The sequence below is a fragment of the Hevea brasiliensis genome, chromosome 6, assembly GCF_030052815.1.
Source record: "Hevea brasiliensis isolate MT/VB/25A 57/8 chromosome 6, ASM3005281v1, whole genome shotgun sequence".
Lineage (NCBI taxonomy): Eukaryota > Viridiplantae > Streptophyta > Magnoliopsida > Malpighiales > Euphorbiaceae > Hevea > Hevea brasiliensis.
This window is the reverse complement of record NC_079498.1, coordinates 104,654,000-104,669,074: the sequence shown is the minus strand read 5'-3', so window position 1 is coordinate 104,669,074 and position 15,075 is coordinate 104,654,000. Positions and strand designations below refer to the sequence as shown.

Below are 15,075 nucleotides of genomic sequence, written 5' to 3'. Positions count from 1 at the left end.
TAGGATCGACAGGCACGTAAAGGCGGTCCTCATTTCCAACTTCTTCTACAGTTGCATAGAGAACACGGGCTTTTGCCATAGAACCTCTCAAGCAATCCTACACAGGGATAACAGCATAAGAGTTCAGGTCCTCAATAAGACAAAATTTAAAAACTATACTGTCACCATGAAACGAGTACATGTAAACAGTTCCACCCTGACAACATTGTTCCTAAATGTAGTCATTTTTAGAAGTTACACCACTAAAAATTAAGAAGCATTCAAACCTAATTTACTGAGGACAAAGTTCAAGGTTGAAAAGGCCACTTTATTTTACTGCAGATAACACAAACAAGAGAATGAATTTCTGTTCTACTTACCAGCCCCTTAAGTCTGATAGAGAGTGGTCGATTATCCAACGCATCCATCACTTTTGATGATATACTCTAAAAAAAGGTATATAGCATTTCATCATCAAATAGTGCTACCAGCAGCCAAAACCTATCTTATTCAAAGACAATATACCTTCAAAACCTCAGTAGCTGCATCAATTCGCTCCTTATTCCAGAGCTTCAACATAAGCACAGTTAAGTGAAATGCTGTAGGTTTGATAAATATAGATTTGTCTATTCCCAAGTCTGTAAAGTGCAACATAAATCAGTAAGATTTTATCAAAGTAAAGAGAGAATGTAAAATAGGAAGAAAATAAATGGATTGATTCTCAAACAAAAGCACAAAACAGAAGCAAATTAGTTAGCTTCAGTAAGTTTGGCGAGTAGTAACAAAATTTTCCCCAAAATAAGCAAGAAAAAGCAAAATAGGAACCAGGATTTCACTGGTAAAAATGGATGGATTGAGACAAATATTATACTTCTGTGAAACTATATCCTGCTATCAGGCATCCATAATCTCTTCATTTAAAATTGGTAATTTTTTTAAATCCTACCAGATAAAGTAGATGGCTTTGATGCTTTAGGTGCGTAACTAACAAGAGGCACGCTAGTTAGATCCACTTTAACATTTTTGTCATCTTCAACTTTAAGTTCAACTGCAACATCAGATCCTCTACTGAACTCTTGGTCCTTATCTTCATTATCAGAAGTACCTTCATTGGGATCACTCTCCACGGTCTCATCCAGGAAAGCATCACTAATTTCCAATATCGAGTTCTGAAAATTCACTAACTTATCAACCAATTCTGGGTGAATAGCTAGTGGAAGAGATATGAAGTGGGAATAATTGAGACCTGGGCTGTTAACTGCCTGTGTTTCAAACCCCAAGAAAGACAGCAAAAAAAAAGAAGGTTAGTACCATGTCTAGAAAAGGATAAATGATCAAGTGTATATTTGACATCCGCTATGAACAAGTAAACAACTATTCCCTAACATGTATCAAATCACTTTTATTAATTGGAGTCGTTTGTACAGAATATTTTAGATAGAACACAAGGAAAAAAAGCAACTTATGAAAGATTGCTAACTTAACAAAAAGAACACCCATGTTTGCTCACAGCTCTACCACTTGATGTTAAAAGTCAGTTCCATTGCCATCATGAAACCTTTCTGCGTATAATTTTCCTCTTGATGGTAATGAATGCATTTTTTGGGTTACTTCATCTAACCTTAGATAAATTCACCATTCCACAGAGATGACACAAGTCATGAACTAATAGAATTCATAAAAAATGCCACACAACAAAACTAGCTCCCAAAAATATATAAGATGACAATGAAATAACATACACAAATGAGCAAACCTCATCTATAATAGCTTGTATCTTTTCTGAAGCACTAGTTACACTATCAATTGAACTTCCTTCAATGACTGCAATAGTTAACCACATAAGAGTCAGAAAAAAGGGCTAATCAACATTGTAGCAAATCAATTTAAACACAAAAGATAATGAAAATGTTGAAATTAGAGTTGTCTTAACTTATTAGGATTGGTCATGTTGAAATTAGAAATCAAAGTAACCATGAGCATTCAATATGATAATTTGATGACAATTACATAGTGAGATGCAAATTCACAAAAATCCTTTAAACTTACTAATAGATTCCTCCTCCTTTGATGATGGAATGAAAATCTTAACTCCCATCTCCTCTTCAATTTTTGCTGTGTAGATCCTCTGAGGCAGGAAACTTAGAAGTGTAAGAAAACACAGATTTAACTTTTGTTCAAGAAAATTCATATGCTGAATCTCATACCCTTTTCCTTTGATAAACCGAATTAGAGAGGCACCTACCTACAAATCAAGCAGAGTAAATGAGCCCAAAGACTTAAAAGAGATTTAAAAATTGAAAAAACAAAAAGAAAAGGAACAGAAAGAATCAAGGGAACACAACAAAAAAACAGCAAGAAAGCCACAAGTGAAGAGGACTTTTAAATAACATTGCATTAGAAAGGTTGAGATATTTTTGGTGTCTTACCGTATTTATTTAGGAAATAATGCATAAAATTAGTTCTGAAGAAAGCAATGCGCAACAATAGAAATCATGAGTAATAAAATCTCATAGATAAGGTAATTCTGTAGAAGAAATCATAACAAAACATTACATAAACTGGACAGGAAATCACGATATCAGAAATGCACATGAAAAATGCGACAGTGGTGCAACATGACAAAGGCCTAACCACTAAAACACATGCAGATCCATGGCAAGGCATTTCCCTTTAGTAGTACAAGAAAAGCAGCATATATAATGCGATCTGATACCAACACAGTTACACAACTCATTTTGGTTGTCAGCTTTCATTTCCACTAAGGAAGCAACATCCCAAATAATCAGAGAGAGAGAGAGAGAGAGAGAGCATAATAGTGACAGAAAGAGTCAGCTGAAAATTGTATTTTCTTAGATACCATGTGACTCAGACAAAACCCATCTCATGAATAGGCCTGAATATATACATATATGTATGTTTGTGTGTGTGTGTGTGTGTGTGACAAGTAAAATATTAACATACCTCAATGGAAAGTGAATGCTTCTCCATAGAAAGCACAGACCCTCCTTCTAAAACTTTATTTTCGGTATTATTGTCCAGGGAGCTAGAACTGACAGTTGACTGAGTTACTTCAGTTACAGTCACTTGTTTAGTATTTGAAAAGGAGCCAGATGAAAAGTGTACTTCTTGAAGTTGATCTTCATTTTCTGACTCAACAGTCACATCTTTTATCAGGGATTCTGCAGATAAGCATCCAAACAGCAAATATTTAAATGATTAGTTGAAGTAAAACACAATAGAACACTCAAAAAGGTAAACACAATAGAACACTCAAAAGGGGATGATAATGATTCTCAAAATCAATAATAATCATAATAAACTCTACCAAAATACCTAGAAGACATAGGTATTTATAATAGTATTAGTAATTCAACCAGTATTAAGATCTGGAAACCCAAAGTCCCAAACAAGAAAATACTTAAACAAATACTAATTAGGAATCACAAACCAACTCAAACTTCCTATATAAAATAAAATACTACTTCCTAAAAAATAATAGAATTCTTAAACTTCCTAATGCTTAAAAAATTAAACTAAAGATCTTAATTTTACAATTAAACATTATATCAAATAATTACTAAATTGAATCTTCCTTGACTGCATCAATAGTATAATGATATTGTTCCAAGACTGACTACTTGTTGACAAGGTCAATTGAAAGTAGTATATAATCTTGAACCAAAAGGCAGGAAAAAATATCTTTCACGTGAGTCTGCATACTGAATATAAATTTGCTATGAGCAAAATCTTCATAGCTTTTGAAATTCGAATTATATATAAATATAATCTGACAGGATGGCAGAAGTATAATTCGATCACTAATTGCAGTTATACATACTACTGGATTAACCAAAATGATAACCCAGAGAAAAAAATGATAGCAAAAAATTCCATGATGAGAAAGGCAAGATATATAAGAAAACTAACCATCAACAGAACTGGCTTCAGTAGATATTGGTCTCCATTGACGAGTAACTGTCTTTTGCTTTTGTTCCTGTCCATGCTACCTAACCTAATTTTTGGCCCTGTTGTCTTCCTATTAAAGCTCAAACTATAATAAGAACATTGTTCCTGCCACATCAGTTATTGCAATAAAACTAAGCCAGCTGCAGACTCCATTAAATACCACACTACACCTTTTACACATCTAGAATCTCCAAATTATATTGAGCAGCAACAAGAAAAAAATTTTAACACTTATTTTTGACAGAAGAAACTGAAAATTAGTGTACTAAACTAAGAATCTTATGATATAATGCATCAGAAGATCATTTGTTCCACCTTTACGCTTTTACCCCTTTCAATCCAGTTAACAAAATTGCAAAGGAAAAAAAAGAATCAGAACATAATTAAATCACAAAGTGGACTGGAAAGCCAACATAACTTCAGATACAATGTTGAACACTTCAGTTCCTGGAGAAGAATTATTAGTTCTTCAAAGTGCATAAGTATCCTCCTCCCTTTTCTGTAAGCATTTTTAGTAGGCTTCCTTCTAAGTTTGGTTTTTTTTTTTTTTTTCCTCCCCTCAATCCTCCTAAGAAATTACCAGAATAAGAAAAGAAAAATAGTGAAATAATAAAGCTGCTTTTGTTGTTGATGTTTTCGTTCAAATTGTATAAATAAAAGCATGGGTAGAAAAAAAATTTTTGAGTTTATCCAAAACTGCATCTCCTTTTATACATACTTCAAACTCATCCTCAAATAAATTTGCCTTCTCATTCATGAACCTAATCACCATCTGAGAATCTAATATTAGAAAGGAATACGAAAAAAAGGGGTGGGAAGCTACAATTACACCAAAACTTAAAAAAAAAAATTAAAAAAAATAAAAAAAGTTGACATCGTGCAGAATTGAACATAAAAAAAGAAGTAACAAGATTAATACCTGAAAGTAATTAGCTGGCTTCGACTTCACATATGAATTCCCAAGTTTGAGCACACTATCCGCTCTGCAACTATAACAAAACAAAATCAAACAACTCAACTCAACCATGAATGAGAAAGAAATTTGCAGCTAATAACAGGAATAATTATTTCTACTGATTTAATTAATCAACAATCCATAAGTATGGAGTACTCATTAAACACCAGGAATACGAGTAGCTCAGCTTCAAGATTAAATTAACTCAACAATTTAGCTTAAAGCTGAACCTAGTACAAGAATCAAATTCGTATAATAGCATTACAAGCAAGTGAAAAGCGTAATTTTTTTTATTAAGTTCATATCATTAACAGTATTTTTTTTTTCTTTTTCTATTTTAATGAATAATGAGAAACATAAGGTGGAAAATGTCTGGCATGTTTTTCTCTAGACAATAATTTCTCGAGAAGCAAACAGAAACAGCGTACCTCAAGAGGAAGATTGACCTACGAGCAAACATCCGTATCTTTCTTCTTTCTATACTGCCGTGGAAGAGGAACGGTTTCTATACTTTCACACGTGCGAACCCTAACAAAGCAGAGCGCAATTATCTATTTTTTTATTCCTTTTCATTTATTTACGGTGTAATAATTTATTTTTTAATTTTTTTCATTTATTTATCTATTATATTTTAGGGATATAGTTTCAAATATTTATTATATATATTTAAATTATTTTTAAATAAATATCGATATAAATACTTAATCTAAAAATTATAATTTTTTTTTAATTTATATTATATATATATATATATATATATATTTTTGAAGAATTCGAATTAAAATTTTATAATTTTTGAAATAATTTTAATATTGCTGAATTAAATATAAATAATGTAAAAAAAAATTAAGAAAAAAATAATGAAATTGGGTATTATCCGATAAATAGCAGGAGGTAATTAATTAAATGTTTTCAAAGAAAAGCATGCATATAAATCAATCAATGCAAAAAAGGCAGGATGGAATTCCTGCTTTGCTCAAGGAGGAGAGATTCTTCTTTCTTTTTTTTTTCTCTCTCTTTAGTTGGCTCTCTACAGATTCTTGTTTTCTTCTTATCTTTACAGTAACCGCAGTGATAATGATACCAAACTTGAAAGAGGAGAGCAAACAATTTCAACTCAAGGCAAGAATACACCAGGAAAACCATATACAGAGTTCATCATCTGCAGTTTAGAATCTAATCAAGGAAAGGAAAGAACCCAAATAATTTGGTGTTGTATTCTGATATCCTTCAAGAACATATCCAAGAGCGCTAGTAAGTAACAAATGTTTTAGCCATGGTGTGTCTAGTTCTCTTTGGGTGCAAAAACAAACGTTCCATCGCAGACTATGTCCTATCAGCTCTGGTGATCATAGCCATTCTCACTTGCTTGAGAATCTTTTGTTATACCATTTATCGGTTGTTGAAGAAGGAAAATCCGCGTGATCATGGCATGGAAATGCAGCAGGAGAGGATAAGATATGCACATTGACATTGGCATTTCCTGCCAGAGAGAGCAAGTTTGAGATCATGCGTCTCTGGTTGTTCATCAGTCCAGCCTATTATCATTATTGGCAAGTCTCAGTCTGCTTGCTGTCAATTCTCTTGTTTATGAAATTTCTTGTTATAATTGTACTTGTTTGGCTAGAGATCCACTTAAATGAAATTTTTTATTTGTTTTTTTTTCCTGGCAAATGCAAGATTGTTTCTTTTCTCTTCATTTTCCATTCCTATGAGATGATCATATTACAGCAAACCTTGAGGGCAAAACCAATAAAAAGAGAAGTCAGTGTCATTCCCTAGCAGATAGGAATGGACTATAGATAAAGCAGAGATATCCAAGATAAGATTTCCTATGAATCGCAAAAGGTTCTCTATTAAGCAATTCATTTACACCAAAAAGGTTCATCCACAGGCAGAGCAACTTAATAAGCTGTAGACCTCAAATGAAAATAGACAGCCACAAATTTGGAAGCTGAAATTTCAAAACAACCACATGCAACACAAACATTAATAAATTCCATTTATGTAATCTTGCCAGCTTCCCATTCAAGAATAAGTTAGATTACAAATTTCATGTTGTAAATCAATCCACCTGCATGCCTTCGGGAAAAGGTATTGAAGCACAACAATGATAATATCCATTCTCATCATACACAAAACGTTGTGAAAGATGAGCTTCACGTATGAGATACTCCCCCCATTCCTCAGATCCAAACTTCTTGAAAATACCTCGAGCATCAAAGTAATCGTTTTTCTTCTCTTCTCCTGAAAATTTTGAGCTCCACAAATTAGCCAAGCAGACAGTGAAGGCAAATGAAAACATTAAGAACCAGTAGCGGAAGGTTTAGGTAAAGAAATAAAGGGAAAAGAAAACGCATTATTACCCTCTCTCCTATGGCTTGTCTTCATCACTGTGGCATGCAACTGCAACACAGCAGATATGCAACATTAGTACTTCTGAGACCGAGACCAAAGTAGATAAAATAAGGACACATGGCAACATGAAATGCTCCATCTACATCATTATCAAATCAATCATTGTTTAAGCTGATAAAATTCTAGTTCATGGTTTGTTCCAGGATTAAATAATCTCTCTCTGAAGGTCTAAGGATCCTTCACCCCACCCCAATTTTCACTTCTTTTGGGGTGGGTGAGTGGGTGTGAAGACAAATTTTATTTCATAGCCTACCTTTCAAATGATGAAAGTCAAACTACCACACAATATTTTAACACAACTGCATTTGAGAGAGGAATACAACATATACTTGATAAAAATATCCAGTGCATTAAGTTGTGTTACTTTCACAACCACATAATAGCTTAAACCAGTGCATTGACAATTTCAAATTAATATCAGACTTTCAGAGCTTAAGTTGCTCAATATGTATGCATTTACGACAACTCCAAAGTATTTACTGCATAAAAATATCCAGTGCATTAAATTCTGTTACTTTCAGAGCCACTTAATAGCTTAAACCAGTGCATTGACAATTTCAAATTAATATCGGACTTTCAGAGCTTAAGTTGCTCAATATGTATGCATTTACGATAATTCTAAAGTATTTACTGCATGTTTCTGTCCATTTTACTCATTTTTCTAGCATTATAGATTGCCAAATAAGTAAGCCAGCAGCACGACCTGGACTTGGCAACTGTGGAGTTGAAAGAATGACCCAGAAGAACCAAAACTTTCTTTTACATTACTAGGAAATGAACATTTCATAATGCAACAGTCATGGAAAACATGCACATAAATGCTATGAGTATTTTAAAATTAAAGATGGCTTGCACAATCTCCACACACAAATAATTCCCTTAATGAAACTAGGTTTGCATGATACTCTGAAACCCTGATAGGCATTAGCAATGCCATGCATTCCTATTCCAAGATCTATTCTAAATCGTACAATTAAAAGGTTTTAGGGTAACTTCCACATTTGTCCAGTCCCAGAACATTATAAGATCAGGCCTTAAATATAGTACAGGTGGAGAAGGAAGGAAATGACAGTATGGATAAAGATTCAAGACAAGCAACTTATACAACTGAAAAGAAGTACAGAATATTATAAGAAGAAGAGGCTAAAAACCTTCATTTTTATTGGTAACATAGAGCAAAGCAAGTATGCAATGGTTGTTGCAAAGAAAATACCTATATTTTAAATCTGTATTCAGAGAATGAGGGAGCAATTATTGCATATGGTGGCAACATTTGAATAACCCCAAATGTAATATCAGCATATCAAGTATAATCATATAATGATGAACAAGGGATAACTGAAGGGTCACATATTGCACCTTTAACTTATGTTTAGCGTCCTTCTCTAGGACAAGTCCAGCCTCAACAAATGCATCAATAATGACCTCTAAGAAAGCTAAGGAAATCCAAAAGAGTCCAACTCAACTGACAGAAAACCTCAAATCCATTTGTACTAGGCAGCATTGTCCTCCTTTCCGGTTGTTTCCAAATGCAGCTATAAGAAAATAGATATGTATAAGACATTAGACAATTGACACTTCGATAATTAGGATACGACAGGCACGTAAAAGGCGGTCCTCATTTCCAACTTCTTCTACAGTTGCATAGAGAACACGGGCTTTTGCCATAGAACCTCTCAAGCAATCCTACACAGGGATAACAGCATAAGAGTTCAGGTCCTCAATAAGACAAAATTTAAAAACTATACTGTCACCATGAAACGAGTACATGTAAACAGTTCCACCCTGACAACATTGTTCCTAAATGTAGTCATTTTTAGAAGTTACACCACTAAAAATTAAGAAGCATTCAAACCTAATTTACTGAGGACAAAGTTCAAGGTTGAAAAGGCCACTTTATTTTACTGCAGATAACACAAACAAGAGAATGAATTTCTGTTCTACTTACCAGCCCCTTAAGTCTGATAGAGAGTGGTCGATTATCCAACGCATCCATCACTTTTGATGATATACTCTAAAAAAAGGTATATAGCATTTCATCATCAAATAGTGCTACCAGCAGCCAAAACCTATCTTATTCAAAGACAATATACCTTCAAAACCTCAGTAGCTGCATCAATTCGCTCCTTATTCCAGAGCTTCAACATAAGCACAGTTAAGTGAAATGCTGTAGGTTTGATAAATATAGATTTGTCTATTCCCAAGTCTGTAAAGTGCAACATAAATCAGTAAGATTTTATCAAAGTAAAGAGAGAATGTAAAATAGGAAGAAAATAAATGGATTGATTCTCAAACAAAAGCACAAAACAGAAGCAAATTAGTTAGCTTCAGTAAGTTTGGCGAGTAGTAACAAAATTTTCCCCAAAATAAGCAAGAAAAAGCAAAATAGGAACCAGGATTTCACTGGTAAAAATGGATGGATTGAGACAAATATTATACTTCTGTGAAACTATATCCTGCTATCAGGCATCCATAATCTCTTCATTTAAAATTGGTAATTTTTTTAAATCCTACCAGATAAAGTAGATGGCTTTGATGCTTTAGGTGCGTAACTAACAAGAGGCACGCTAGTTAGATCCACTTTAACATTTTTGTCATCTTCAACTTTAAGTTCAACTGCAACATCAGATCCTCTACTGAACTCTTGGTCCTTATCTTCATTATCAGAAGTACCTTCATTGGGATCACTCTCCACGGTCTCATCCAGGAAAGCATCACTAATTTCCAATATCGAGTTCTGAAAATTCACTAACTTATCAACCAATTCTGGGTGAATAGCTAGTGGAAGAGATATGAAGTGGGAATAATTGAGACCTGGGCTGTTAACTGCCTGTGTTTCAAACCCCAAGAAAGACAGCAAAAAAAAAAGAAGGTTAGTACCATGTCTAGAAAAGGATAAATGATCAAGTGTATATTTGACATCCGCTATGAACAAGTAAACAACTATTCCCTAACATGTATCAAATCACTTTTATTAATTGGAGTCGTTTGTACAGAATATTTTAGATAGAACACAAGGAAAAAAAGCAACTTATGAAAGATTGCTAACTTAACAAAAAGAACACCCATGTTTGCTCACAGCTCTACCACTTGATGTTAAAAGTCAGTTCCATTGCCATCATGAAACCTTTCATGATAATTTTCCTCTTGATGGTAATGAATGCATTTTGGGTTACTTCATCTAACCTTAGATAAATTCACCATTCCACAGAGATGACACAAGTCATGAACTAATAGAATTCATAAAAAATGCCACACAACAAAACTAGCTCCCAAAAATATATAAGATGACAATGAAATAACATACACAAATGAGCAAACCTCATCTATAATAGCTTGTATCTTTTCTGAAGCACTAGTTACACTATCAATTGAACTTCCTTCAATGACTGCAATAGTTAACCACATAAGAGTCAGAAAAAAGGGCTAATCAACATTGTAGCAAATCAATTTAAACACAAAAGATAATGAAAATGTTGAAATTAGAGTTGTCTTAACTTATTAGGATTGGTCATGTTGAAATTAGAAATCAAAGTAACCATGAGCATTCAATATGATAATTTGATGACAATTACATAGTGAGATGCAAATTCACAAAAATCCTTTAAACTTACTAATAGATTCCTCCTCCTTTGATGATGGAATGAAAATCTTAACTCCCATCTCCTCTTCAATTTTTTGCTGTGTAGATCCTCTGAGGCAGGAAACTTAGAAGTGTAAGAAAACACAGATTTAACTTTTGTTCAAGAAAATTCATATGCTGAATCTCATACCCTTTTCCTTTGATAAACCGAATTAGAGAGGCACCTACCTACAAATCAAGCAGAGTAAATGAGCCCAAAGACTTAAAAGAGATTTAAAAATTGAAAAACAAAAGAAAAGGAACAGAAAGAATCAAGGGAACACAACAAAAAAACAGCAAGAAAGCCACAAGTGAAGAGGACTTTTAAATAACATTGCATTAGAAAGGTTGAGATATTTTTGGTGTCTTACCGTATTTATTTAGGAAATAATGCATAAAATTAGTTCTGAAGAAAGCAATGCGCAACAATAGAAATCATGAGTAATAAAATCTCATAGATAAGGTAATTCTGTAGAAGAAATCATAACAAAACATTACATAAACTGGACAGGAAATCACGATATCAGAAATGCACATGAAAAATGCGACAGTGGTGCAACATGACAAAGGCCTAACCACTAAAACACATGCAGATCCATGGCAAGGCATTTCCCTTTAGTAGTACAAGAAAAGCAGCATATATAATGCGATCTGATACCAACACAGTTACACAACTCATTTTGGTTGTCAGCTTTCATTTCCACTAAGGAAGCAACATCCCAAATAATCAGAGAGAGAGAGAGAGAGAGAGAGAGAGCATAATAGTGACAGAAAGAGTCAGCTGAAAATTGTATTTTCTTAGATACCATGTGACTCAGACAAAACCCATCTCATGAATAGGCCTGAATATATACATATATGTATGTGTGTGTGTGTGTGTGTGTGTGTGACAAGTAAAATATTAACATACCTCAATGGAAAGTGAATGCTTCTCCATAGAAAGCACAGACCCTCCTTCTAAAACTTTATTTTCGGTATTATTGTCCAGGGAGCTAGAACTGACAGTTGACTGAGTTACTTCAGTTACAGTCACTTGTTTAGTATTTGAAAAGGAGCCAGATGAAAAGTGTACTTCTTGAAGTTGATCTTCATTTTCTGACTCAACAGTCACATCTTTTATCAGGGATTCTGCAGATAAGCATCCAAACAGCAAATATTTAAATGATTAGTTGAAGTAAAACACAATAGAACACTCAAAAAGGTAAACACAATAGAACACTCAAAAAGGGGATGATAATGATTCTCAAAATCAATAATAATCATAATAAACTCTACCAAAATACCTAGAAGACATAGGTATTTATAATAGTATTAGTAATTCAACCAGTATTAAGATCTGGAAACCCAAAGTCCCAAACAAGAAAATACTTAAACAAATACTAATTAGGAATCACAAACCAACTCAAACTTCCTATATAAAATAAAATACTACTTCCTAAAAAATAATAGAATTCTTAAACTTCCTAATGCTTAAAAAATTAAACTAAAGATCTTAATTTTACAATTAAACATTATATCAAATAATTACTAAATTGAATCTTCCTTGACTGCATCAATAGTATAATGATATTGTTCCAAGACTGACTACTTGTTGACAAGGTCAATTGAAAGTAGTATATAATCTTGAACCAAAAGGCAGGAAAAAATATCTTTCACGTGAGTCTGCATACTGAATATAAATTTGCTATGAGCAAAATCTTCATAGCTTTTTGAAATTCGAATTATATATAAATATAATCTGACAGGATGGCAGAAGTATAATTCGATCACTAATTGCAGTTATACATACTACTGGATTAACCAAAATGATAACCCAGAGAAAAAAATGATAGCAAAAAATTCCATGATGAGAAAGGCAAGATATATAAGAAAACTAACCATCAACAGAACTGGCTTCAGTAGATATTGGTCTCCATTGACGAGTAACTGTCTTTTGCTTTTTGTTCCTGTCCATGCTACCTAACCTAATTTTTGGCCCTGTTGTCTTCCTATTAAAGCTCAAACTATAATAAGAACATTGTTCCTGCCACATCAGTTATTGCAATAAAACTAAGCCAGCTGCAGACTCCATTAAATACCACACTACACCTTTTACACATCTAGAATCTCCAAATTATATTGAGCAGCAACAAGAAAAAAATTTTAACACTTATTTTTGACAGAAGAAACTGAAAATTAGTGTACTAAACTAAGAATCTTATGATATAATGCATCAGAAGATCATTTGTTCCACCTTTACGCTTTTACCCCTTTCAATCCAGTTAACAAAATTGCAAAGGAAAAAAAAGAATCAGAACATAATTAAATCACAAAGTGGACTGGAAAGCCAACATAACTTCAGATACAATGTTGAACACTTCAGTTCCTGGAGAAGAATTATTAGTTCTTCAAAGTGCATAAGTATCCTCCTCCCTTTTCTGTAAGCATTTTTAGTAGGCTTCCTTCTAAGTTTGGTTTTTTTTTTTCCTCCTCAATCCTCCTAAGAAATTACCAGAATAAGAAAAGAAAAATAGTGAAATAATAAAGCTGCTTTTGTTGTTGATGTTTTCGTTCAAATTGTATAAATAAAAGCATGGGTAGAAAAAAAATTTTTGAGTTTATCCAAAACTGCATCTCCTTTTATACATACTTCAAACTCATCCTCAAATAAATTTGCCTTCTCATTCATGAACCTAATCACCATCTGAGAATCTAATATTAGAAAGGAATACGAAAAAAAGGGGTGGGAAGCTACAATTACACCAAAACTTAAAAAAAAAAATTAAAAAAAATAAAAAAAGTTGACATCGTGCAGAATTGAACATAAAAAAAGAAGTAACAAGATTAATACCTGAAAGTAATTAGCTGGCTTCGACTTCACATATGAATTCCCAAGTTTGAGCACACTATCCGCTCTGCAACTATAACAAAACAAAATCAAACAACTCAACTCAACCATGAATGAGAAAGAAATTTGCAGCTAATAACAGGAATAATTATTTCTACTGATTTAATTAATCAACAATCCATAAGTATGGAGTACTCATTAAACACCAGGAATACGAGTAGCTCAGCTTCAAGATTAAATTAACTCAACAATTTAGCTTAAAGCTGAACCTAGTACAAGAATCAAATTCGTATAATAGCATTACAAGCAAGTGAAAAGCGTAATTTTTTTTATTAAGTTCATATCATTAACAGTATTTTTTTTTTCTTTTTCTATTTTAATGAATAATGAGAAACATAAGGTGGAAAATGTCTGGCATGTTTTTCTCTAGACAATAATTTCTCGAGAAGCAAACAGAAACAGCGTACCTCAAGAGGAAGATTGACCTACGAGCAAACATCCGTATCTTTCTTCTTTCTATACTGCCGTGGAAGAGGAACGGTTTCTATACTTTCACACGTGCGAACCCTAACAAAGCAGAGCGCAATTATCTATTTTTTTATTCCTTTTCATTTATTTACGGTGTAATAATTTATTTTTTAATTTTTTTCATTTATTTATCTATTATATTTTAGGGATATAGTTTCAAATATTTATTATATATATTTAAATTATTTTTAAATAAATATCGATATAAATACTTAATCTAAAAATTATAATTTTTTTTTAATTTATATTATATATATATATATATATATATATATATATATTTTTGAAGAATTCGAATTAAAATTTTATAATTTTTGAAATAATTTTAATATTGCTGAATTAAATATAAATAATGTAAAAAAAAATTAAGAAAAAAATAATGAAATTGGGTATTATCCGATAAATAGCAGGAGGTAATTAATTAAATGTTTTCAAAGAAAAGCATGCATATAAATCAATCAATGCAAAAAAGGCAGGATGGAATTCCTGCTTTGCTCAAGGAGGAGAGATTCTTCTTTCTTTTTTTTTTCTCTCTCTTTAGTTGGCTCTCTACAGATTCTTGTTTTCTTCTTATCTTTACAGTAACCGCAGTGATAATGATACCAAACTTGAAAGAGGAGAGCAAACAATTTCAACTCAAGGCAAGAATACACCAGGAAAACCATATACAGAGTTCATCATCTGCAGTTTAGAATATAATCAAGGAAAGGAAAGAACCCAAATAATTTGGTGTTGTATTCTGATATCCTTCAAGAACATATCCAAGAGCGCTAGTAA

At 32.7% G+C, this 15,075-nt stretch overlaps 2 protein-coding genes across 2 annotated transcripts; both read right to left on the bottom strand.

Annotated features, from left to right (window-relative positions):
* Position 1: 1 nt before the first annotated feature.
* LOC131180707 (uncharacterized) lies at positions 2-6,432 on the bottom strand (the record flags this gene model as incomplete). Its single annotated transcript, XM_058148073.1, has 12 exons — positions 6,293-6,432; positions 4,868-4,937; positions 4,667-4,720; positions 3,910-3,976; positions 2,944-3,161; positions 2,187-2,224; positions 2,029-2,105; positions 1,736-1,803; positions 926-1,241; positions 505-617; positions 360-425; positions 2-97 (listed from the first exon to the last, which is right to left on the bottom strand). Coding segments are annotated over exons 1-12 (1,323 nt in total), but the record flags the coding sequence as incomplete, so codon positions are not given.
* Positions 6,433-6,879: 447 nt separating this feature from the next.
* Positions 6,880-14,389, bottom strand: LOC131169174 (uncharacterized). Its single transcript, XM_058149005.1, has 14 exons — positions 14,238-14,389; positions 13,774-13,843; positions 12,822-12,966; positions 11,854-12,071; positions 11,095-11,132; positions 10,936-11,015; positions 10,643-10,710; positions 9,836-10,151; positions 9,415-9,527; positions 9,270-9,335; positions 8,917-9,007; positions 8,681-8,748; positions 7,270-7,309; positions 6,880-7,147 (listed from the first exon to the last, which is right to left on the bottom strand). The coding sequence occupies exons 1-14, from the start codon at positions 14,267-14,269 to the stop codon at positions 6,969-6,971; spliced, it is 1,524 nt and encodes a 507-aa protein (XP_058004988.1). The 5' UTR covers positions 14,270-14,389; the 3' UTR covers positions 6,880-6,968.
* Positions 14,390-15,075: the final 686 nt, after the last annotated feature.

What these genes read in the sequence shown, in the direction of transcription:
- LOC131169174 (XM_058149005.1), bottom strand. Translation starts at nt 14,269, where the DNA reads ATGTTTGCTCGTAGGTCAATCTTCCTCTTGAG. An exon ending in AGCCAGCTAATTACTTTCAG is followed by an intron (nt 12,967 to 13,773) that starts GTATTAATCTTG and finishes CTGATGTGGCAG; the next exon opens with GAACAATGTTCTTATTATAG. An exon ending in GACAAGCCATAGGAGAGAGG is followed by an intron (nt 7,148 to 7,269) that starts GTAATAATGCGT and finishes AATTTTCAGGAG; the next exon opens with AAGAGAAGAAAAACGATTAC.